This window comes from Poecile atricapillus, chromosome Z (assembly GCF_030490865.1).
Source record: "Poecile atricapillus isolate bPoeAtr1 chromosome Z, bPoeAtr1.hap1, whole genome shotgun sequence".
Lineage (NCBI taxonomy): Eukaryota > Metazoa > Chordata > Aves > Passeriformes > Paridae > Poecile > Poecile atricapillus.
Window position 1 is genome coordinate 120391003 of NC_081289.1, and position 25906 is coordinate 120416908.

Genomic DNA, 25906 nt, shown 5'->3' on the forward strand with positions numbered 1-25906 from the left:
GCTGATGCTTGTGGTTAAATGCACAAATAGCTTGGAGTGTCATAATTTCTCAAAGACTGTGCCCACGTATAGTTCTATACACAAGGCTGACTGAGGAATGAGCTTAGTTTATCAACACTGACAGTGTGCAAGGTATTCAGCAAAGTATTCTTTGTAAAGGAGGGCAGACTACTGCTGTATTTCAGAAGTTAATGGAAGAAATTAAGCATGAATATTTTTGACGATTTTTGTGAGAAGCTGGGCTTAAGGCAGATAGAAAAGTCTTTAAGGGTCTTATGCTGTAGAGCTGTTTTTGATGAGGAGCTACAAGCTAAAAAGCTGTACCAACAAATGTATCTTAATTGTTGTCCTGGATATCCATTTTATTTTGCCTGCAAAAATTTGGTTCTTCCAGCAAACTGCCAGAGCTTCTGTGGGCTTTTAGTCTGATCTGCCAGCATAGATTTTTAATAATTATGTATATCTAAGTTGTAAACTTCAGAATGCAATTTACTGATTTTTAGTGGTCTGGAGAGTTAGAAAGGAGCAAGTCTTATTGAAAAAATATTTTAAAGCAAGTGGAAAAATTATAGCATTGATAAAAATATCTTAGACAACATCAGTAGACATAACAGGGCAAAGGCTAGATTGTGAATGATCTGGAAGAGTCAGTAAGATAAAGTTACGTTACTAATAAAAAATATAATAATTGATAAATAATATAAAATTGTTAAATTTTCTTCCTACTGGCAAACAAATCAGTTGCAGCCTGACATTTAAAAGAGTTTTTTGGGACTGTAGGAGCAAAGCAGTGCTCATTTCAGTAACTTAAATAGGAAGAATAAAGTAAGTAGGTGATAGTCATCAGAAAATGCAGTAGGATGTATGGCAGATTCTTCTATGACCAGAAAATTTGAATAAATTTAAAACACCTGAAAACAGAAAAAAAACATACTGAGATGCTTTGTATGCTGATAAAGTAAATAAGACCTGTACTATACTTATATAAAAATATAACCTTATATGTTACTAATATTTAGGAAAGTTTTGATATTCTGAACTTATTTATTTGAGGTATGGGTTTTTTGTTTTTTAATGGAAAAAAGATCTTTTTGTCTGAAAATTCTGGATGAAATAAATTATCAAAAAAAATTATAAAAGAAAAAATTCTGGTAATAAAATAGATTACCCTATTTTTGCTCCTTAGGGTCACACTAAACATCTTAACCTCTGATGATTTAATAGGCTTGGTTTCAGAACTTCAGTAAGATAACATACCTCTCTTAGTTCACAGGGAGAATGGGTGACTGCTAAAAAAGATGTGATTCTTTGAAGCTGTCTTTTAATATGTGGGTATAACTTGACATATTTACAGTGCCTAGTGTTCCAGAATCTCAACTGAATCTTCTTAAAAGTGGATGTGTCTGTGCATTTCTTTCATCACTGCATACTTGCATGGTCTGTCTTCAGCAGATGCATCATGCACCATGTAGACAAGCAGAGCTATTTGGTACAGATACTTATATTTATAGACAAGAATTATGCAGTTGCTTAGTACTTTTACCACACCGCTCCTACAATTTTCACAAGACTGCTATTCTCTACACAATTTGATGGAAAAAGAGAGTGTAGAAATTAGGAGGTTGCTAGAGAAAGAAGAAGCATCCAAACTACTACTCATTTGGAGAATCAGCAGACAGCTGAGTGTGTATTTGTATGTATTCTGTATGTTGGCCTGCCATTTAGCTTGTGAATATTTAAAACCAGCCATATCTCTCATCCAGTTTATGCAGTCAGAGAGAAAATATAGAGTGAAGCTGAAGCAAAAGCAGGAGTAGAAAAGGATGAGAAAATGGGTCATAATGCTCTGCAGATTGGTATATTAGCTGACATTTTTTTCTACTCACAGACCTCACACTTTCATAGATCATAGCTGAAACTTGCAGTGTTTGTTGTCATACTCAGGTGTTGCAGCCTAGATGGATCTCTGCCTTTAATCATTGCCCTTGGTATATGTTTCATGTCTCTTTTGAAAAATCTTACATAACCAAAGCATTGAAAAATACTTTGTAATTGATGTTTGCCACCTTTTTATTTTAGAGAAAAAAATCTGGTCTTTCCTTCTAATGATAAACATCTTCATTGACAATATTTATTTTAAGGCTACTCAGATTATGATCCATTTCTGCTTTGTTTTTTCTCTGTAAACCACATAGAAATAGTGTCCCCTGAGTATAATGTACTTGCTGTATTCACATGGTTTGTACCCAGAGTACCGGAAAAGCCTGAGATGGATAATGTTTCCTTTGATCTGGTGAATTGAGTGCAGGGCTGGAAGTCTAGTAACAGAATCAGGGCTGAAATTGATTATTTGTTTAGATGCTCTCTTCATATGTTAATTTCTTCATCTGAAAAAATTCTTTCAAAAGAAGTGCTTACATATATTGCTACTGATAATTGTCATTGTTTCTGATGCCACTATCACCTCCAACTTTTCTTTTTTTTTCCTTAATTGGATACTATTACTCTGCTACAGTTTTCCTTTTTTAACATGTTTTTTATATAAAGGAAAATTTGGTCAAGTATTCAACATCTCTAGAGGCTATGTATCAGCTAGGCTGATACATCACTCTGAGGATACAAAGGTAACAAAGAGTAGCCAGAAATTCAGTGATTGGTGTGGTGGAACTGTATTTTTGAAGTTAGATTAAAGGATAAGGTTTTACCAGTATTATTTCAGTGTTTTCCGTCAGACCAGCCTGTTAGCAGGCCAGTTTTATTTTTTTGTCCCTTATCCTCTTTTTGGCAAAGAAAAGCTGACCAAATCCATAAGTCAAGATTTGCTTGTAGCAGTTTGGTACTAACATAACTGTATCACATGTATGAAATTTATCTCAAAGAAAACAGCTGTTCATCTTTACTCTGCACTCCTCCAAATAAGATATGCTTTAATTTTCTTTTTCTTATTTTTTAAAAATGTAGATTAAGAAGTCCTTTTCTAGGAAAAAAAAAGTCTTATTGTTTTATAAAATAATTTCTCATGTATGAACAAGTAGTAAAAATGGAAAGTTAGTATTAGAAACACTAATGACAAAATATATTTGGGCTTCCTGGCTTCTGAATTTGAAAGCCTGAATTTTTTGCTAAACATGTCACAGGATCAGATGATAGCAAGAAAAAAGATTGCTTATATGTTTGTGTACATACAAAATTGACCTTTGTGATGCAGCTTGACATCTAAACACTAAAAGCAGTCATTTGTTTTGACAGCAGAATTAATTGAGGCTAAAACAGTCGAAATTCCACTTGTATCAAGCTGTTCATTAGGAACTGCTGTCTGGCTTTAGTGCTGTCAGAAAAATAACCTGTTCTGCTATGATTAAATAGCAGAATGATGGTCGGTCCACTGAATTTGAGAGAGAGGTTGAATAAACTTTCTACTGCGGAAACAATTCAGAAGTGACACGCTGCAAGGGGGGTCAGAATGTGCATTGATATCCAGCTGAGCTGTCAACTGGCACTGAGCCAGGCACGCAAAGCTTTGCCATTTGAGGCAGCATGTGAAGCATATGCAGTTTAAAAAAAATTGTCCTCCTTTCATGCATGATTTACACTCAGAGACAAACTTTTGTTTTTATTGAAAACAAGAATATGGTTTGTTATTGTATTTGTAACTACAGGTACAGATTTATGGAGTATTTAAAAGATTTTGCTTGAAACAGATATGTTAATGTTTACATATGTGCATGCATGTATGTAAACTGATTCCTCAGGTTGCAGGGAAAGGCTGTTTTGAGCAGTGTTCTGAGGGTCTGAGTGTTTCCAGTTACTGAGAATTACATGCAGTTAATACCAATATAATGTTTCTTTCTGTCATGCATGCCCCCCTTAAGCTAGAAAGCAGACAAAAGCAGATGTAAATGTAAAGCAGTTCTTACTTGATTTGTTGACTTCCTGATTTGTTTAACTTTTTAGCTCTGTGGGATTTTCCAGTTCATTGATATACTTACTGGGGGCACTTTTTCAGGGTATGACATAATATTATGTTTTCCTTACTAGTAATATTGGTTGACTTTTGCATTTGACTTGTTTATTTAAGAATCCAAACAGAAAAATCTTTTTTTTTTTTTTTTCCCCTCTCAATTGAGGAAAGTGGGAATTATTTTATTGTTTTGACATTAGCAAAACATTTGTCCAATGTCTCTCTCACGGAGGCTTTATGTAAAAGTCATACAGACAGAAAACCTGTATCTAGGATTTTGTGCAGAGAGGTTTTGTCCTTTTGTTTTTTACAAGTAGCAGGTATAAGATAGTGGTGATAGTTTCCGTAGTTGCCTTGAATGTACTCTGAAAGTACTGTTCCCATAGATATGAGCTAAATATGTAGGAGATTCTGTAATATAATAGACATCTTTTTCATTTGTCTGTTAATAAGAACATTATCTTCTTATTTTTGGCTATATACTCTGTCTTTAGTGGCATGAAAGCTCATCTATTCACATGCCACTTGTAACAAGAGAAATATTACATGTCTAGGAGATGCATCCTGAGATGCACACTCACTCACTGATGCTTAATTTATGCAAGTGTCACTTCTTGTAAATTATGAGATTAACTAAAATAAAAAAGTTCCATTTACACAAATTACTTTTTCTGTTCCAGCAAACCAAAGCTGTGGAGGCTAGCTTCAGGCAGGGCTGGCAGGCCATGGGCCTACAGCCTGCTCCGAAGCTAGCCTCCACACAAAGCTGCTTTATTTTCAAGAGCCTAAGAACTGACCCAATCCTGGTGTATTTGCTTTAGTCTTTTCTCAATTAGTAGCTGTCTGTCTCCATGTGTTTGTGAAGCTATACTCCATTTGCCTTCTCTTCTTGTCTTTATCTGTCCCAGCTGATAGAATACTGTGAGCATTTAAAAACTCAGGGCAGCTTGCAGTGATGCTTGCTGGGAATTTTTATGTACTATTAGAGGAGCTTACTGATTTTTGATGCCTGCTTTGTAGAATACTACATTTCTCATTAACATCCAGATAGCTAGGTATATATTCTTAAGTGACTGAAATCCCACTAAATATTCATAACTCTTTCTGTTACTAAGGCTAACTAATCTTCATTTATACACTGTATTTATTATTTTTTTTCTATTTTGTGTATCTACAGTAGAAAATATGTGCAAATCTATGTAGAGGTATTTGAGGTGTTAAAGCCAACATTACCAGTATATGGATTAATTTAATAATACTTCTAAGCAGGCAGAGTAGACTTTTGAAAGTTGCACTCTCCTTGCAGCAGAACACAAAATCAGAGACCTTTGCAAAGATTTGACTAGATCTCAGTATAACTTCTTTCTGAAAAATGTCTTGAAATGTCTTTTTGATATTTACAGTACTGCTGTAGTTTTAGAATTTGTTTTTGTGTTCATATGAATGCTTGAGAATAGGTTTCTGTCTCAATTTACATTATTGTCTTGTTAAGAGAAAAAGAGCAAAGGAAATTTCAATGCTTTTATAGCAGTACTGCCAAATAGCAGTGTTAACACCATTGTCACCTGTACTGCAGTATGGCAACACTTAGTGTTCTTTCAGTGCCTTAGGCTACCACATGGCATGGACTCTTGAGACTGCTTCAGGGAATTACTTCTGTCCCAAACATCAGGACTACTTCTTCAATGTGAAGCAACTGCTTTTCTTTCTTTGGATGTTGCAATGAACAGTGAATCTGTTTACTTACATCAAAAATTTTACCCATTGTAATCATCCAGATTTTGAGCTGAAGTCCTTTGTTGGTGTTGTGCCTTTGTCTACACTACAATCATTGGGCATGAGTCTGTTCAGAAAACTTCTTGCTTCATAGAGGAAATGCATCCACTTTTAGTTCAGTTGTTACAAAAGTTATTGAGATACTGGGACAGGGACATAGGTTTGCATGCTTTGACTTCCATTTGTTTATTACATCTGTCTGGCAATCTCCATTAATGCCAGTCCACTGGTAGTTCTCGATAATACCAAGTTCTGGCTTCTTCTTGACTACTGATTAATGAATCAGAAAGATAGACATTATGGTGTTGCAGAGGAGAAAGCTTTCTGAGTTGGGATTCTTTTAGAGATTTGGGGGATTTTTTTGCAGTGCTAGTGCAGCTGCTTTTGTTTCCATGGAACAAATGGAACAGGACGCTGGGCAATGCTGGAAATCTTCTTAAGAAACTGTCTGAATTCCTTACTGATGCCATGCTCCCATAACAGTATGTGTGCCTAAGGTCTTCTGGCTGACTAGGAGACTGCAGCTGGTTCTAGCAGAGAGCAGTGTGGTGAAAACACACAGTTCTGGCTGGACAACAGTATTATCACCTCTTTGGACTCAAAGACATCTCTCCACAGGAGACTCCAGCTGTTATGCAGGCTATTGAAAGCTTCTCACAGCTATACTGTTTTCTAAATTAGTGTGCCACAGGAAATGTCTATTTCTGAAATGTTACTTTGACTTAAAAGTACTTTGCCCAAGGCAAAACATGGTACTCTTTATGGCAGACATATAGGAAGCAGAACTCTTCGGAGGTCTGAAGTTACAGGACAAAACTTTTCAGAAAGTTTAAAACTGTTACAGATTTCACTCTGCTCCATTCAAAAGGGCAAACTTATGCACAAAATATTTTTAGTTAGATGGCACCCACAAGGATCATCAAGTCCAACTCCTAAGTGAATAGCCTGTATAAGGATTGACCCTACAACCTCGGTGTTACTAGTACCATGCCCTAACCAGCTGAGCTAATTAGAGACAGCCACAGACATGGATTTCTGAAATTGCAATGGAAGAAGGACCCTATACAAATTTAAGTAGGAAAGGTAAGCTATGACCAAAATAGGTTTGTGAATTGTAACTGGTTCACACAATATCTGTGTGTTTCTGTAGTAAGGAAGAATGTATCTTTAAATAAGAATTCTTACAAGGTGTAAAAAACCTCACCTTTAAAGGCAAATGTTTTAGGCAAGCATAGTGGAAAAAATAGAGGTACTTGGATGTCTTGTTAAAAAAAAGCTTTCCTTTCTGCTTATTTTAGAATTGGAAGTTAAGATACTGATCTGAAATATGGATGAACTATACTTGAGCCTTCATTATTTCTTTTAATCATTAGTGTGAAAGTCTTAAAATTCAGGGATCACTCTTAGTAGCTGGAAAGGGTAAATAAATGGTGGAATTCTGACGAAGCCTATTTTATTCCTCTGAAAATATATTTAAGTCTTAGTGTTTACAGTTTTCTTTTGTTTTGCAGATGAGTGTTTCTCATTGTTTTGTCTTTTTAAAAATTTTTCCTAGGGAAATAAGAATATGTATAGAAGCAAGAAATAGAAGTAGTTGAATCATTAGCAAGTGATACAAAATGTATGGTCTGAAGTGTAGTTCTGAAGAAGTAACTGTTGTGTTTTTCAGCTTCTACATTTTATGGTATCTTTATTAATGTCTTCCTTAATATCCTTTGAATAATAGAGTTTAATTTTGTAAAATAAAATATTGATTAATCAGTATAGAGATGTAGACATGTATGGTTCTAAAAATCAGTTTTCCTGGATTATTGTTTTCCTGTCCTTTTGTTTTGCAAGACGTCCAGGTTTGCTTCTTTTTGGAATATGCTGACTTTGCTTTACTGTTGATTTAGTGAAGAGCAAAAGAGAAAGGATTGGAAGACCATCTTAAAATGCACATGTATTTATGACATGTAACAGATTAAGATAACAATTAGGAATTTGCATCTTGTCTTGCTATATTGAATAATTATACTTGCATTTGAAGTAATTTCCTAATTGAAATTTAAACAGCTGTTAAGACTGCCACTCGAGATTTGTCTTTTAATATTCTGCTTTCAAGAGCATCATTTGGAGGCCAAATAAATATGTTATGAGAAGTGAGATATTGATGGATTCTAGTCCCAAATTTGGATCCTGCTGTTTTACAAACCCTTAGATTTATTTTAACTGATTGGGAAAAATTTGCAAACTCAGCCTTAATTACAGTAAATATAAATCAGTACATTGAGCATATTATAATTAAAAAAAGAGAAGTCATGAGAAGTATTTTTTCCTCTCTGTCTTAACTGTAATATATCTGTATATAAAATTGTGTGCATGCTATCAAAATGTTTGCAGAAAGGTAAGTAATAACCCCTATGGCACAGTGATAGCATGCTAAACTCTTTCTTCTGTAGATACAGCTACAAGATAATCCAGTATGGGCTGGAAAAAAGAGTGCTTGCCTGCATGTGCTCTCAGTTTTCATTGCACTTTCCCAAGTGCTGGTATGACTGTCATTCCCTGAACAAGATCCTACAGAAACTCACCCTGTTTTCTGTATGCTTGCTCCTTAAAATGTCTCATAGTGGGATTAAATTCTAGACGTGACCAAATTGAATAAATGAAGCTTAGGACATCAATTTGCAATGGCAACTGACTGTTAATTTGTGGCAAATGTAATAACAGAATATGAGGAATATGAGGAATTTCTTTAGTTCCAGAACCTAACTAGTATTCTCTACTTCTTGTTGGTTTTGTTTTGGTTGTTGTTGTTGTTGTTGCTTTTTTGTTTTGGTTTGGTTTTTTGTCCTCTTGGTCCTAATGACTTTTTTGAAAAAATTATCTTCTTTATTGCTGTGTTTAAGGTTTTACATGCCACTTCTAACTGTGTAGGCAATTGGCTATGGAGAGGAAATACTAGAACTAGTAATGCATAATTAGCAAAAGTGTGACTTTCAAAATTAGGGCTATAGCTTCTCCTTTTTAATTTTTACTTACAGAACTCCTGTTCATTAAAAGAGGATAAACTGGAAACCTTACACTGATGTTATAATATGGATGCAATTTTGAATGAGGACACAAAATAGATATAGGCAAAGGTAGTTAGATGATGTCTAGTATTTTAATTTTTCACTATGAAATTGAAAAAACTGCTTTTTTCAGTATCTTTGCAGTATCTGTGGCCATTGGCAGAGTAGTGATGCCTTTCAGTTGCTACCAACATTCATAATTAAAAATTAAAAATAAAATTATCTCTTATTTTCAGTAATTAAATAATGTCTCATATTAAAATAGATTAAATTTGACCTAATGTTTATCTTCATTGTCATTTCTTTAAGGCCCTATTGAGTTTGAAGAATGTAACACATCCAGTGTAGCTGAAGGTGAGTTGCCATAGCTTAGTTATTTACATGGGAACGCCGTGAGTAAGGACCTGAACTGTGAAGCAAAGGGTACTCAGTGTGTGAATCTATATAACTTTAAAGTGCTCCAGTAGACTAAAATGCAGTTTTCCTTTTGAGAAACAAACTTCAGTGACAGTAAGACCTATAAATCTTTTATAAGACTAATGCATAAAGGTCAGATAATTTGCATGCTTCTTGTAAGTATACTTTGGCTAAGGCTTTGTCTTTGCAGAAGTTTGGATTTGATTCACTTATGAATGTGTTGTAGCTTAATTTACAAGTGTCAAAACATGGCCTGGGCTCTTCCCATTGTTATTGTGTCAGTTAAACTAAGCCTAATATTGTGTTATGGTTGCAAAGTCTTTCTTTGTTGGTGCAGCTTATTTTGCTTAGGGGATTGTTTTAAGTGGTTAAGAACTACTTTCTCTCCATAAGCTATATCTTTACTTGTTGGACAGAGGAGTCAACAGTATATCACCCAAAAACTTTTAAGTTGCCAAGACTTCAGCTGAGACTTAAAAAACCTCTTCTAACTGAAGCTGATAAGATCCATGTTCAGAAATTATTTTCATACTCCATTTGCCATTGTTTTGGTGCAACAAGAGAAAAAAATATGCACGGAAAAAAAAAAGGCCATTTAGGAAAAAGACATTTAAAAATAATCTTGGAGCAATTTATGTGCCTCATTATATATTACTGACTGTACAGCTACCTGATTTGAGAAGTTTGGAGTTACTGAAAATTTCTAGGAGCAGAGAGTTTCCTTATGCATTGTGTAACGTATTTTTGTAAAGGTAAATATAATAAAGTGCTTGAATTGACAGTGGTTTAATTGAAAACCAAATTATTTCTACTGCTCTGCTCAAAAGCATGCTGTCAGTACTATCATGCATTGAAACCAAATTGTAGACTAGTTGAATCAGGTGCTTGCACTTAGTCAGATTGGCAGTCTGCTTTGCCTCAGCAAACATTGTGAAGAAGAAGATGTGGCAGTAAATCTGAGGGAATATGTAAGTGTATTTTAGTTTTAGTACATTAAATGGGAATGAAAGCAAACTTTTTTTGGTACTGTATCTATATGTATCCAGTGCTAAAAGCAGGGAAGAAACGAAAGGGGAGAAGCATAATTCCAAACTCAGTGAGAACCACTCTTGGAGCTGGATACAGCACTGGGAAATCATGAACTCGTATCAGCTGGAAAGCCAAGAAGCAGTCTTAATTTTCACAGAACCAAGGTCCTACTTTTGAGGAAAGAGGAGCTTGCAGCTCCTGGGAACACACAGGGAAATAACGACAGGGTATTGAAGTGTGCAGTAGCTGGGGAAGGCAATGTTCAGTTTCTCACTCATGGCTATTCAGGATGACCTGGAGCAACAGCTTCTGTTCAGTTTTTGTGAGCAGAGTCCTCTTCCTCTAAACTGTCTATTAAAAAAACACAGTCTGTATACTCAGCTTGGAGATCCAAATAAGTTTTTTAAGGATTTTGTTACTAATGAGTTGAACCCTATTTTGATTTCTTTTTTTTAATTGGTATTTTACTTAAAGCAAATTGGAATAATGTTCCCCTAGTTTGGCTCCATACCCGTCTCCACTGCATACCTCTGGCAGCATTTAAAACATTGTCATTCATATGCATCTGTGTTTGACATTGCTAAATATTCATTTATCTCTTTGAGCTATAAATGAAAAATGTTTGTTCCATAGGAATCAAACCACGGAAAAGGAAGCCTTTTGGTTTATCAGGAATAATGAAAAAAGAAAAAGATACTGAATCTGTGTAAGTATGTTTCTACCCTGAAGCCTTGTCTTTAATGAAAACTAGTAATGGGGATAAAAATTAGCCAATATTTAAACAAAAAAAAGGGTTTATAGCAGCAGTTTAAAGGAACATAATGAATACAAAAACATCACAGTTATTTACGATTTTTGTGACCAAGGATTTTAAGAGAAATAACAAAAAATAATGTAAATGTATTCATAGTAGTCAATAATGTTCCCTTCTTTCCTGTGAATAGATGTTTTCCATTCTTCTACATTTTAGCATTGTAGATAATGTAACTCATATTAATCCTAATAAAATATGTCTGTACGTGGCAAAAATACCAGATGGCTGTATTTGAAGAATTGATGTTTCTGTTATTCTTCTGTTAAATGAACTTCTGCATATACTGTTGGAGGACAGAAAAGTGCAATATATCATGAGCACACTCCCTTCTCAAACAAGGTCATTCTAGCTCACGGCTGTTGTCTCAAATATACCCTTTGCTATATTCTTTGCATGTGCTCTGTCTCCCAGGAGTTAAATCTCTGCAAAAAGTGATTTTGAATAACAGTTCTAAGGTGAATTGGTCACAGTGTCTATGTTAGTCTTTATGGTCACTGTATTTTTTTCATAATCTCCACATGTATTTTCTCAAGAAGATAGCTTACAATTTTACAAACTTGACAATATAGAAATATTCCCAGAGGCAACATCTGCATAAATACTTTTAAAAATTACTTTTTAAAATAATTTGCCAGTACCTTTTTTAAAAAGTATTGATGAAAAATTCATGACTTAAGAACAGCAGGTACCAATAGTATTTTGTTTCTATATTCACACATTCTACAAAAGAGACTAGATTCTGAGATCAGAAAGAAACATGTATAATGGTATGATATCAATCTCCTATGTAATATGTACCATAGGCTTTTATAGAAATTCTTCCATTAAACTATAACTACTAAATGAACTAGAACATCACAAGTAAATAACAGGATTACATAATATATCTTAATACTTCTTTTATGATCTCTAGACATAAAGATTGCTAGTCTGTATTTTGTCTAATCTAATCTTCATCTGATGACTCTGTTAGGGACTTGGAAATGATAAAACTGTCTTAAAATAATAAAACTGAAACTTCTATGCACAAAGAAGTCAAGTCCTCCCTTGGTCTTGTGTTTTATTAATCTGTAAGCTTGTTCAGTTTATGTAGGGCAGGCTTTCCACATCTAGAAAAACTCTCATAGATAGTAGGCTTTTCAGTTTGTCAAGACAGTTTTTAAACTGTTGATGCCTGAACCCCTGGTGTGTCTGGTAAGTATTTTAATTCAGGGAAATACCATACAGGGTGCATTCTGTTACATATTCCTATATTTTACCCAAGGATTTCACTTCTAACCATTGCTTTGCATGATTTGGTCTAGTTTATATCTACAATCCTTAAAATCCCTTATGAAATCTCAATTTTCTGAAATATTCCCTTGCAGCAGAAGCATGAGCCAGTTCTTTAATTTTAAAAGAGTGATCATAAATCTAGTGATTTAAAAGTACTTTTGTCTATAGCCTGATGTCCTCATTTTCCACCCCACCAACATTTGTAAACTGCTGTGTTTTCATTCCACCTATAGAACAGATCCTGAGAGATGCCTACTCCTCTGAATGATACTAGATCTGCCATTTCTGTTTGAGATCTTCTAGCTCATTAATGTTGGAAACCTTCATTGTGGGCTGAATTTTATTCTTTTATTTGTCTCATATTTCACATTTCTCAACTTTTGTGTACCTCAGGCTGTCTTGTGTGCCTACGGACACTTTTTGAAACCACATCTCCCAAGGGAAGAATATACTTTGTCTTTTCAAGCAGTAAAATATCTTTCAGAACAGCTCTATTGCTATGAAAGACATAAAACAAGTAAAATTTGGTCATATATATCCTCTTTTGCATGAGACCTTTCAGAGAAGATGGAATCCTTCATCTGTCATTTCCTTAACATACTGTACTGAATTTTGTATTAATGCTTCCGTGTTAGCAAGATTTTTGCAACTGTTTTTAATGCACCGTAGTGAAAAACTAAGGTTTTTGCCTTTTACCCATTTGTTTTTTCAGAGAAGATGTTTCAGATTGCAATAGATTTTTTTTTCTTTATCCATGTTCTTTTTTTAATACATGCATTTTAGAATATTCAGATTACTGATATAAAAACACTCTTGTTCAGTTACACCTTCACTATTTGTCAAGGTACGAATTAGAAAGGATTTGTGTGCTACTCAAATATTCCCACATTCTGTAAATGTAATTGCTTCTGCTTTTTGAAGACCTCAGAGAGAATCAGTGGAATTCCTAATTTTAAGTGTTACTGCTCAAATTGAAGTTGCAGTGGAGAATTTTAACATTTGTCAATAATGTGCTTGCAACCACTGCCCTTCTATAGATAGCTTTTTTTTTTAAGTACTTTTTAGGAGGGTATTTTGTTCACCATTTTCTAGTACTTGACTGCAACTGTGCTTGACAAACATGAACTAAGAATGAAACTCTAAAAGAGGAAGCTGTGAATTCCTCTGAAGAAAATCTTAATTTCTTTGTGAACTGGTTTTTGTTCAAAACATTTTGCACTTGCAGGTAGACTACTTCATAAGGGTTGATGACTTCTACTTATTGCTCACATCAACCATGAAGACCTGAAACTTAAACTAGATTCACCCAGGACACAGTGTGGTAGTCCTCACTTTCCTTGATTTTTTTGTTATTATTTTTAATTCTTTTCACTAACACGTGAGTTTGATTTTTCATAATTTCTTTTAAGATTTTCTTCTGCAGTGTTTTGAGCATAAATTGTCAGCTGTTATTTAAGTCTCATTCAGTTGAATGTAGATTATTTAAAGTAAAAATTTCAAGAATCTGAGAGGCAAAAGGGTCAAATGTACTGTTTTAAATTTATAGAAATATTGAAGGAAAAATTTTGTGAATAAAATAAGATGTGCATTTTATGAATGTCAATTTTCTTTACTTTTTTTTTAATAGGGAGTGTCCAGATGCAGACTCAGTTGTAAGTAGACATTTCTAAAATAAATCCATATGCTAATACTATAAAGCCCTACAATATGATGAAAATTAAGTTTCATACAGTCTCTTCATTACATAATTTATATGATAGACAATTTCGTATTTTCATAGCATACTTGAATTAATTTTGTGCAATATATGGTCTTCAGCAGTATGTACAAAAAAGTGTCAATAATACGTTTTTGTTTCTTAACAATTTTAGATTTTAAGCAAGGTGTTTTCACCGCAAATATATGTTACTTTATTTTTCAGCTAACAGTTTGAATTTCTTGGCTAGTAGGTTCTAAGAAAGAAAAGTATTTTGTTTATTGTGAACTCAACTTTGTATCATCATATTCCTCTGCTTATTACTGTTTCTTTCAACCAATCCTTCTATAGCTATCCTCCAATATTGATTGGGTTCTGCGTTAGCGCTGGCGATAGAGTGTAGGAATATACTGTTTAAAATATGACTTTAAATGCTGATTTTCTAGATGCACTTTACTAATAGTTTAGTTTTCATTACTGTTAGTTAGATCTGTGAAATGTCTTATAATTTTTTTTAGTCAATTCAATGGTAAATGACCATTTCAAATTAAATTGAATATGCTAATGATTTTTTATTGCCTAAATTTAGTCTTTTCTTCTTATGCAAACATGTATGTTCTCTTGAATTAATATATAACAAAGATTTAATTCCCTATAGCTCTATTTGGGAAAAAAATTACAGAGTAATCTAAGTGATTTGTTTTTAGTCCATTTATTTAGGTGCCAATTATATTACACAATTTAAGTTTCCAAGTTTATTTATTTTGTGGATTTTCTTATTTTTATTTGGTATCTAGGAGGTTTTAGCATCTAATATTAAAACTTGTTTTGAGAAACTTAATTGAAACATCTAGTAGAACTATCCTTCTAAATGTGGAAAAGTAAGTTTTGCCAAGTAACAGAACTATATGTGTAAGAACAGATGTGTAATTCTTGCCAAGTCATTTATTTTATATTGTGCAGTCATCTTGACTTACAGCTAATTTCTTTCTTATGGTACTTTTTAAAGAAAGTAACTATAGAAGTATCCTTATAATTATCAGTTTTCTCATGGAAGTAAAATCATTTGACAGCTCAGGTTGAGTCACTGGAGTGAACCACAACTGGATTTGACTTTCAATGTTTATTTTCTTTGCTTATTTTGGTCTCCATGTTTTTTGAAAACAATTAGTTAAAAAAAGTCTACTATAAATTGGTTTGGAATTCCTTCTGGCTACATGAGGCACACCATGTGATCATCTAGGGTAATTGTTAATACTGTTGTATTTTTTTTTGCATGCTCAGCATTTTATGACTGCATTTGGAATTTAAAATGTGGTCTATGATTTCCGCTTGCTTGTTTCAAGCAACAGTAGTATTCTATCTAGTGATAGAATGCTGTAATAGTAGAAGCTATAACTTTTTCTAGTGAAAAAATTATATGAGATTCATTTCACCCCTTACAAACAAGCAATCCAAAGTGCTTTTATGTTGTAAGGTTGGAGTCCTCTTCTGAAAGGTCTCATTTCAAATGTTTTTAATTTTTCTTGGCTTTTACTTCTGTATTTCATGTCTGTTTAACTTATCAAACCTGATCTAAATACTTTAAACAGTCTCTATTAACTCTAGGAGGATTTATTTTGTATGGATATTTGCAATAAATTATTCATTTCAAGAAATTGAATGTGGAAAACTATTTTTAAATAAAATAAATCAAGGCAATTATAATTAGTGTTTGATTGCTAGGAAATACTGAGGAACAGACCTAAGAAAATTCAACTTAACATGTCCCAGTTATTGTTTTGTCAGTTTTGGTCACTCACAGAAAACCTGTGTGGCATATATATGATTATGTGATCATTTTTTGAAAATTTGCTAATGTTTATTTTTCAAGAATTTTAATTTTGTGAAAGGAAGGTAAAAGATAACCACTCTTCAACTGTATATAAATATAGGCACCAAGGTAAAAAACCTGCAAATTTTGAAGTTAAGGATGTAGTAAGAACTGATTTGTATACATGTCTACCAATTCTGTATGCTACTGTGGATCTTTGAACATACTATGTAGTCAATACCATGAGTGCCTTCTCACTAGTGCAAAATGTGTGATGCGGTCTACCAAATTCGTATTCTTTGTTTCCAAAAACAAATGGTGAGATGGGTCAAAAATGTGTTTTGTCCCAAAACGGATGCTCTCAAATTTATCCATGGTAAGACAGATTTGCTTATGCTCATCCTTTTTGTAGCTGCCAGATTATATATACTGGAAAATAAATTAATAAAATGTTAATTCCTGTAAGTATTTTTTGTAACTGCTTTAAAAGGTTTTCATGTGCTCATTAGAAGACAGCTGTGGACTGAGATATGGTATTTGTTAAAAAGGTTGACTACTTCAATAACTAGTCTCAGTTTAAATATAGGTGCCAGTATCTAATGAATTTAAAATTCCTGAGTTTTTAATGTGTCCATCTATGGTGTAACTTCCATTAAGGTAAACCTTGATAATTAAGAAAAGTGGAAAGTTTGTAGTAGAAAGTGTATGCACTGCAAAGAGATAGCAAGTGAAGACTGACTCTGTATGGGGGTTTTGCCTTAGAATGTTTTTCTAAAGGCTGAAATGTCTTGTTTTCCATGAGTTTGCATCTCTAGAGATGCTCTCTAGGAAGATATGAGATCTAAAAGAAACTTTTATTCCTGGGAAACATTTACAAGGTTCCACTTGTGTCCAGTAAGATCTGAATTGGGATTGCAACCCTTCCCTTGGATGGGATGCTTCTTCTACTTCATTGCCTGTTTTCATGAAGACTGTAGTAATGTAATTATCTTTGAATTCTCTGTTCTCTCTGTCAAATCCATTTGAAATTGTCCAGTAAGTTCAAAAGTAATTAAGAAGGGAGTCACAGATGTACAGAACATAACGGTGAAAGGTTGTTTTTTTCATGGGAAACTGAAATGCAAACACATATCAAGGCATCCAAAACTTTTCATTAGCCTCTTCACATGTGAGTGTAGCATAATTATGGTTATATAGAATTATAGACTACTTTTACTGTTGGGGACTGGTTGAACTTGGAACCATCAAATTCTGAGAAGTGGAGCACAAGTGTAACCTAGTATTTAGTGAAATTCAAGTATTTTTCCATATTTACATTTTACAGCATTTTATTCTGGGATATTTCAAATAGCTGATGTCAAGGACAAGGCTTTCTATCAGCACAACACAGGAGCACTTTGAATACCCTTTTTTTTTCCTTTCTGCATTTCTAACAATAGGAAAAACTGACTATGTACTCTCTTCTTCTGTGTCTCTTGGGTTAATAGGCACCCTAAGGAGAGGAGGCCAATATTATGCCTCAGTCTTAACCTAAGGATATGCCAGAGTCAAATTTACATCTCAAATATCTCAAAAGTGGAGAGGCTTTTTGTTCTCTTGTTGCAGCCTATGAGCTTCAGCTGCTTACTTAGAGTCCTCATACGGATTATGGGATGCAAGTTGACTTCTGGCAGAAGAAAATAGTGAGCTGTTCAGCTGCACTGCGTCTTGAAGCATACCCTCAGAAAAACTTGATAAAGAGCTCTCATAACCACTGTAGTTATCTCAGGAGAAGAGAAAATATAAAGAAATCAAACTGGAGCATAGTGAAGGTTCTTTGTTTCGTGTCTGATGACCAGCCTGTCAGTAGCATTAATGTTGCAGAGGAAGGGCCAAATGAAGTAGCTAGGTTGCAGTGTTCCATGCATTCCTCCCTTGTCCTTTGTAAGTAGCCCAGAGACGCTAATGAAATGGTAATGCTGTGGCTTCTTCAATCACCTTTGGATGTCAGATGGGACAGAGCAAGGAAACTAAAATAAGTTATTCACCAAAACTAAAAAAATGTGTTTTGTCAATAGAATGCTTGGTCCTCAAGCTTCATACACAGGAAATATTGTTTTATTTATCAAGGCTTTATGTTTAATTCTTTGAAAAATTATTAACCCCAGAGAGCTTGTAGAATATGCCAAGGCAAAGACAAAAGTATACGACCTAAGTTTCTGGCATATGTTTAAAGCTATATAAGATCTCAATTAATGCATTGCATCTGAAAACACAGTGAAAACTGGCTTTTATAGCTACATATTTACTTGCTTAACAGAACCTCAGAAGGGCTTCCTGGAAGTCCATCTTTCAAGTTGCTTCTGCAGAGTTCAATTCACATGCATAATGACGTTGTTGGGAGTTTTTTGACTGCAAAGACCACGTGTTTGTATAGGGGACTAAAGCAGACCTCTGTCCCTATCATATTTATAATAACTTTTCCCAAAGGCCAAAGTTTGCAAAGATCATCATCTTGTGTGTTGAAGTTCGAAAATTATACATGTATACATGTAGGTAGTGAACTTAACCTCCGATCAGCATGGTAGGCAAATCAGGTCTTATCTGTGTTATGTGCCTGATGCTTAAGAGACACTGTTATCCATGACATAATGTATCATTCTGTAATTGTATGAGTGTGGAAAAGGGAGTAAAATTTAATCAAATAGATATAAATGCCTTCATTAACATCAGATTCATGAGCAAGTGTCTCTCAGGTTGCTGTGTTATCTACCACGGTTATTACATGTAGATTTGCAAATGAAATATTGGTATTTCAGAAAGCAGAACAGTGACCAGTTCAACCATTCAAAATATTGAGAACAGTGTTTTGAAATTACTACTTAACTTGCAAGATTGTGAGGTACCATTTTGCTTCTGTGTGACACCATTTGTCTTTGTCTATGCAAAGGTATATCAAGTATCTCTTCCACCCATTTTTTATGTTGGTTTACACAAAAATATAAATTCAGTATCTAGTTAATTAAAGCAGGTGTTAACAATGATCATAAATTGGCTGGAAATACAAAGCAAATTATTTACGTGTATATATAGTATTTAGAGTCAGATGTTTGAAATTACATGTGTTTAAATTTTACATATAGGAAAAATATAAATAAGGTTTTCTATACAGGGTTTGAAAAGAAGTGGTAACATAGACTAGCTGAAAGAGAAGGAAGGGATTTTCTTCCCCTGGGCTCAAAACTGAAGTGTAAAACATCCATCTCAGTTATGCGCATGAAGTTGTGAAAACAGACTGCATGCTAAAGGGCTGTTTCTGAGGAAAAGGTGATTCAAGTATATTATCAATATCAGAAATAAGTATAATGAAAGTATTAAGAAAGAACATTAAATACTTTTCGATTTTGGTACTTTCTTAATCCTAGAGTTTACTCTTCAGTAAACTAAAAATAATACAATGAAAATAACTTCTACAAACTAAGTTCTCTTACAATTTTATATCAAAATAGTCAGTTTTGCTAGCTCTGTTGTGCATGCTGTGTCAACCCAGTAATAGTAATAGTATCCTTTACATATATGGCCCAGTTGTAAGTAAAAGTAAATGTTCTATATTTAAAGATTTTTTTTATTGATTTTCAATTCATATTAACTATGAATAATCCTGATCTATGGAAAATTACTGGTGTGAAAACTAAATTAATTCAGCATTTAGAATTTGTAGTATTACACAAAAGTATACTTACCCTGTTGCTATATATTTTTGTTGTGTTTACTTTGATGTCAAGTTTCATTAGTGGTTTTTGGTATAAAAACAAGGCCATCTTACGGTCAAGCATAGCTAAGAATCCTGATTTGAGTGAGTAGAGCTAAAGTATTCAACCATGTGATTGTACTCTAATTACTCTTTTGTTGTTGTAGTTATTTATTTATTAATCAAATAGCAGTGAAATCTAGATCTTGCAAGTATTTCAAGAAATTTCATTTATATGTCTATATTTTAAGGTTAGAGAGTTTAAATATTGTTTTTTACCCTTAGTTTGATGCAGTATTTAATTTGGTATAGTCTTATATCGGTACAGGACTGTATTTCTTACATTTTCTTAGCATAAAGTTTGAGCTATGTGTAAATTCCATTTATTTCAGAAGTGTTAAATTTAGGGAGCTGTACAGAGGAGACTCTTTCTTAGTGAATTATCAGACATCCCATTTGTGATATCTGTAAAAGATACAGAAGGATAAGTACATTTTAATAATTATAATATTTGTATTCTGTATTTCAAAAGCTATTCAGAGATATGATCTTTAAACTTGGCTTCAAATTTTATCTGAAGTCATGAGGTTCCTTTCTTATCCACTTGAAATCACCAGCATAAGTAATTTTGTTCTAACTCTTGACTTCTAGCAAATTTTGGCCATACTGTGTGTACATATCTGTTGGTCAAATTGGTTCCCAGTACCTACTTTCTGATAGAATAAACTGTTGCTACACTAGAAAAAAATCACTTTTATATATATACATATTATAATTTTTATTATATACTGTTGAAATCACTGCATTTTGAAGATGTCTTTGTGGGTTTTTGTGATAAACTTACTGAGACATTAAGCAGTTCACATACACTGCCTATGCATACGAAGTTGTGAGTGAATTTTTTTGGTTCTGAGTCGGGAAAGTATGAGTCCATGTTTATCCTGTATATGTAACATGTGTGATGTGGGGGTTTTGTGCATTTTTAAAATTTAGATAATCTTGGAGACTCGTTTCTCTCTGCCCCACAGGTTTTTTTAATAAAACTACATACTTAGCTGAGTTGTCTAAGTTATTTTAACATAATTCTTTTCTATTTCTGTTAAATTGCCTGCAAGGACAGAAAAGCAAAACTTGTCTTAAGTTCTCAGATGCTTATTAGCTTTGAAATTATAGCGTATAATGGAGATGTGTGAAGGAAAACTTGGGAATAAAACTTTGAGCACCTGTGATGTGGATATTCTTTTCTGAAGAACCAGTGCGAGCATGCTGCCTGTTCTAGGGGGAGTGGAATTTGCAAGCTGTTCTTTGGCTTGCATGCTTGAATATTGACCAGTGCTTAGGAAAGTTTTGTCTCTGCACCATCAGAAGATCTTGTGACTTAGTTGAGAGTAGGAAAAATTGGAAATTTTTTCTGGGGCCAAGAGAATTGTAGCCCAATTTAACTCAGTCCTGAAGTTACAATAATGTTGATTTCTGTCAACATTTTTTGATAGAGTAATTGACTAGTAATTAATCAATTAGTAGTTATTTAGTGCTTGATTAGTAAAAGAAGATGCATTTCAAACTTGCCAGTTTCCACAGGAAATTTAGAGCTTCTTTTTTACATTTTGTGCTGAGGTGTCTTGCCACACAACTTCTGAATGACAGATTATATCTTCAGATAACTGTAATAATGCTGAATAAAAATAACTTTCATGAGTTGTTGTAATTTTAATTTGTCAATGATCTGATGTAAGAATGACATAATTTTTTAGTTATTTATCAATAGCATGATTTTTGTTGTTGTTTTTAGAACTTTCCTGATGTAGATGATGAAGGATACAGCATTAAACCAGAAGCAACACAGGATATCCTTTTTACTGTTGTTGTGCCATGTTATTTGATGTTACTACAGTTCTTTGGAGAGAAGTACTGACTAAAGAGTTAATGCCTATGTTGCAATCTTGTATTCTTGCATTAATAACTTTCGTAAAATGAACCAAACTTTTTCTTGGATGTGTGTGTGTAAATGTTAAAGATGAGATTAGATCAGATCACTTGGGAACTTTAAAAGGACAGTAAAAATAAAAAGCAAAAAAATAGCCAGATCCAATGCAGATCTCAAATTCCATGCAGATCTCTCTTCTTGAAAAGCTCTCAGAATGTTTCTAAAATAAAGTTTGCAAACTTTTTAAAACATATTGAATGGTTATCTGTTCTATACCTGCACCCTCCCATTTTTTTGGTAGCATTAGAGCAGTGTAGAAATAGAATTTTTGTTACTTAATGAAGTCATTATATCACATGCTGTTTCCAATTGGTGCTTTTAGCTTTTATTGTCTTTTTAATAATAGCTTTCATATACACAATAGATTTTGTTCTGAGTCATTTTTATGGAGGCTCAAGATTTTTCTCTGCCATTCCCCTGTTGGTTTGGAGGAAAATTCTTGTTCACTTTTTTTCCTACCACCACAGAAGAAAATTCTACTTAAGAGCTGGGAATAGTCACCATAGATCTAAGTAAGCCTAGTATGCTAGCAAGGTAGGTAATTTTTGGAAATGTATTCACTGAATTTTCTGGGTACTGCAGATAAAAGGTGAATTTAGGCTATAGCATTACCTTAAATTGCAAAAACCTTAAAGCAGTTAACAGCTCATTCCAGTGGCCAGTTCATCATCATAACTTCTTCATAATCATCAGCTTTGCAGAATATGCCTCTAATGCCCACACAGAAGAGTTCTGTAACAATAAAAACGGTGTTATCTCCTCTTTACAAAATTTATATAAAAGTGACAGACCTTTATCCAGTTCTAAGAGGAGTATTATTTCATGCTTTGCATGTATTTCTGAAAGTGAGAGAGAAGTGAACAACATTTGTGCTTATGATGAATGATTCATCTGGACATCCTTTTTTTAAATTATCTCTTTTTTGTTGTGAAGCAAGAGAAGAGGCACACATTCAATGAAAAATATCCATGATTTGCCATCTGTCACTAGATAGTACTTCAGCTTCTGAAAATCTTGACTGGCTTCAGGAACTTATCAGCTCCCTTTCTCTTTTGCTCCCTTAGCCTTTAGAAATTTATTCTGTTGATGGGAAGTCATGAGATAATTTGTTGGAGGATGTTTTATTATAATTAAATAACCTTATATACAACTATTTAATATTATATATATATAAAACAATTATATAATTGTTTTATTATAATGACAGTCAATCTCAATAAGTCTGACTTAAATCTGTTTTGGCAAAACACAATAACTGTATCATTTGTAGGAAATGAATCTTGAAGGCCAGTGATAACTTTCCAGACAAGAAATCTCTTGATGAAATTAGAATTACTTGTCTTTGAAACCTTTTTTATAAGTGCTTCATTTTGAGGGAAGAGATAGGAATAAGATTAAGATATTTGGCTTTTTCCTCACCACAGCTTTCAGATCCTTTGAGCTGAAAGGGAATGTCTTTAGGGTTCAGGTTTAAAACTTCATTGGGTATAGTTTGAAGGACTTTAATGCAAATATCTGTCATATTTTCAGGTGAAAATAACAGAGGTGACATAGAGAATATGTTCTTCCAGGTGGTACAAAATTTTGTGTTTCTGTAGAGGGAAATTTTCAAATTTTTCATGCCAAAACAAATACAGTTTTTAAGATTTAGCTTGGGCCTTTCAGAGCTTTTCTTAGATTCCAAACAGAATCATCATTCTGAAGATAAATGGAATAAACCCATAAATTTTAACTCTGAATTGTGAATTTTGGACTGTGGATGTATGTAAGTGCACAAAGAGTTCACTTAATATGAGCATTTTGTGGACCAAAATTATGAAGTAGATTAAGCAGATGACTTTGAGGTATTTCCACCTTAACTGACAAAAACATACCAAAGAGAACCATTTCTATTCATCCAGTGATTCTGACTCTGAAGATGATGAACCCAGGAGGTTCCATGTGGAAATAAAACCTGTCCAGCCAAATAACACCTCTCAATACACTATGCCTACTTTGGATGAATTAAAAGTATCCATAGGAAACATCACTCTTTCTCCAGCAATATCTGTAATTTTTTTGTTCCTTGTATTTTTAATGTGTAGAAAAGTGGTAAAGAAACTGTAGTGTAAGCATACATTATAGTGTTCAGAATTTATTCTAGATTCAATAACTTTTTTCTTGTGCACTAGGTCATTTTTGGTACACTTTCTATTCTAATAGGTTTAGATTGCACTTTTCTATTGCGGTATAACATTAAGTACTTTTCTCATAATTAAACTTTCTTATGAGTCTTTGGAGTGCTCAGCTCTTGTCTTTGTGCTCTTGGCCGCCACAAGACATTCAATTACATCTTAGAGTTAGCCAAGTGTGGCTTTTAACATAATTTGGTAATTAGTTTTCAACAACATACAAGTCTTTTAAAACAAATCATATAATGAGGATACATCAATAAAGCTGCACAGTAAATGTTACATGTATCCTGCCAATTCATGGAATAATCCTTTATACCACCAGATGATAATTAATATTAGGGTATGCTAGTACAGTATTCAGACTTTAAAGGAAATAGTGCACATAACATATTAAAATAATACTTTTTCTCTTTTTTCCCTCACCACATTTTGAAAGCAGAGGCACAGTCCTGTAAGTAGAGAATGGCTTTTTATTTGTATTTGTAGTTAAAATTAAGTAAGTGTAGTCTGTGAGGGGACATGTTGGAAAAAGCATGAGGAATGTTTTGTTTCATCTATGCTGTGTGCTAGATATAGGCTGTTTAATTTTCTGTCCCAGACAGTAATGAGATTTAAAAATGCTGCTCCCTTTGTCAGCTCCATAGTATTTATTCCTGCATTTTCATAGTGGTATGGCAGAGGTGCACTGATTTCTCTGTCTGGGCTCATGTTCCATGGTCTTCCACAAGCTCATGATGTTTTTGCCTGGCATTGAAAACAAAATATCTCAGAGGGAGTTGAGTGGAAATAAGAACTCTGGGACTATTAAGTGGTTTATTTCACAGTAGAAGAACTTATTCGTAATTTTTTTTTCCTGTTTCAGGCACAAATGAATCAAAATTCATCAAGTAAGTGTGAATCTTTTGCCCTGTTAGTTTTTCAACATAGAATGAAAACAAGTATCTTTTTTTCATTGGTGGAGACATTAAGTTCTTAAATATATGTATTTTAAATGGAACAAAATGTTTCTCTTGTTCGTTTTATATAACTCTTCCTTATTTATGTATTTGGCTGTTCCCTGTTGTGGGGACCAGATGAACCTGTATCTAACAGTAATGATGAACACATCCAGATGCCAAAGGGGTTACCCCATGGAAAAATCTCCTGTGCAAATTCCTGAAACCCTTTCACTGCTCAAGTTTAGTATAATCCATGAACCAGCAAAGCACACCAAGTGTATGATGTAAAATACTGACAAAGAGGATAGAGCATGAGCTTCTATTATTCAGGGTTGGGTTTGGGTTTTTTTTGCCAGTGGGAAACCAGGCCAGATTTGCTGAGGAACAGTATTGATGCAAACTGTATAAGTCGAGGAGGATGTTTCAAGTAAACAACACTTCCTTATGAAGTGCATTGGTCTATATGTAGTCTTCTCAGATTTCAGGAATATCTAAACCTAAGTCATCTGAAATAATACATTTTCTTTTTTTTCCCCATTTTAATAGTAATTTGCTTTGAATTGCCAACATTAATATTAACTCTCTTTTTATAATGAAAATGAAATGTTTATATTATATTTCACACTTTTCGTGATATTACTATATCTTTTTCTTAGGTGAAGAGTTAACAAAATCAAAACTTCCTGCTCCAACTACTGAGTAAGTTCAAATTCAAAATTCTATCAAATACTGTTTTGCAAGAATTTTTTCTTATTTTTGTAATACTCACGAATTCATTGGAAATGACAGCTGAGTCCTATTTTAAGTTGTACCTCTATTGCATTATAAGACTAAGTGTATCAATGGATATTTCCATTCATTTACCCCTTCTAATACATTTGATTTACATCAGTCTCAGTTCATGTTTACAATTACATGGTTACATGTTTTTGATAAGGACAGATTTAGTTTCTATCCAAGAGTTGTCCGTGGCAAAGTTAAGATGGCCCCAAATTTATACTGAGCTGCATACATTGCTTATGTGCATAGACACTGAAATAAATGAATATGAAGATGTGGGTCTCAAAAACTAGTTATTTAGCTGACATTATTGAGTATGTCCACACACAAACTTTCACCAAGGTGTTTGCTAAGACAATCTCCTCATGTGTAAATCAGTTCTTTGACCTGCAACTTTTGACTAATTATTTTCTTTTTAGATGCAAAGACTAATACAGACTAATTTGTCAAATGGTTTTAC

The 25906-nt window shown here is 33.6% G+C and overlaps 1 protein-coding gene across 3 annotated transcripts in view; it reads left to right on the forward strand.

Annotated features, from left to right (window-relative positions):
* The window catches only part of FCHO2 (FCH and mu domain containing endocytic adaptor 2), an 81787-nt gene that overhangs the window by 30450 nt on the left and 25431 nt on the right, over window positions 1-25906 (forward strand). For 2 of the 3 annotated variants that reach the window (XM_058827087.1, XM_058827088.1), the window contains 8 exons: window positions 9103-9147; window positions 10873-10945; window positions 13956-13980; window positions 21360-21414; window positions 23425-23603; window positions 24165-24179; window positions 24591-24615; window positions 25323-25365. In XM_058827087.1, coding sequence (XP_058683070.1) covers window positions 9103-9147; window positions 10873-10945; window positions 13956-13980; window positions 21360-21414; window positions 23425-23603; window positions 24165-24179; window positions 24591-24615; window positions 25323-25365 — 460 coding nt within the window. The remainder of the gene's footprint in view (window positions 1-9102; window positions 9148-10872; window positions 10946-13955; window positions 13981-21359; window positions 21415-23424; window positions 23604-24164; window positions 24180-24590; window positions 24616-25322; window positions 25366-25906) is intronic. The other variant, XM_058827089.1, reaches the window with a different exon arrangement.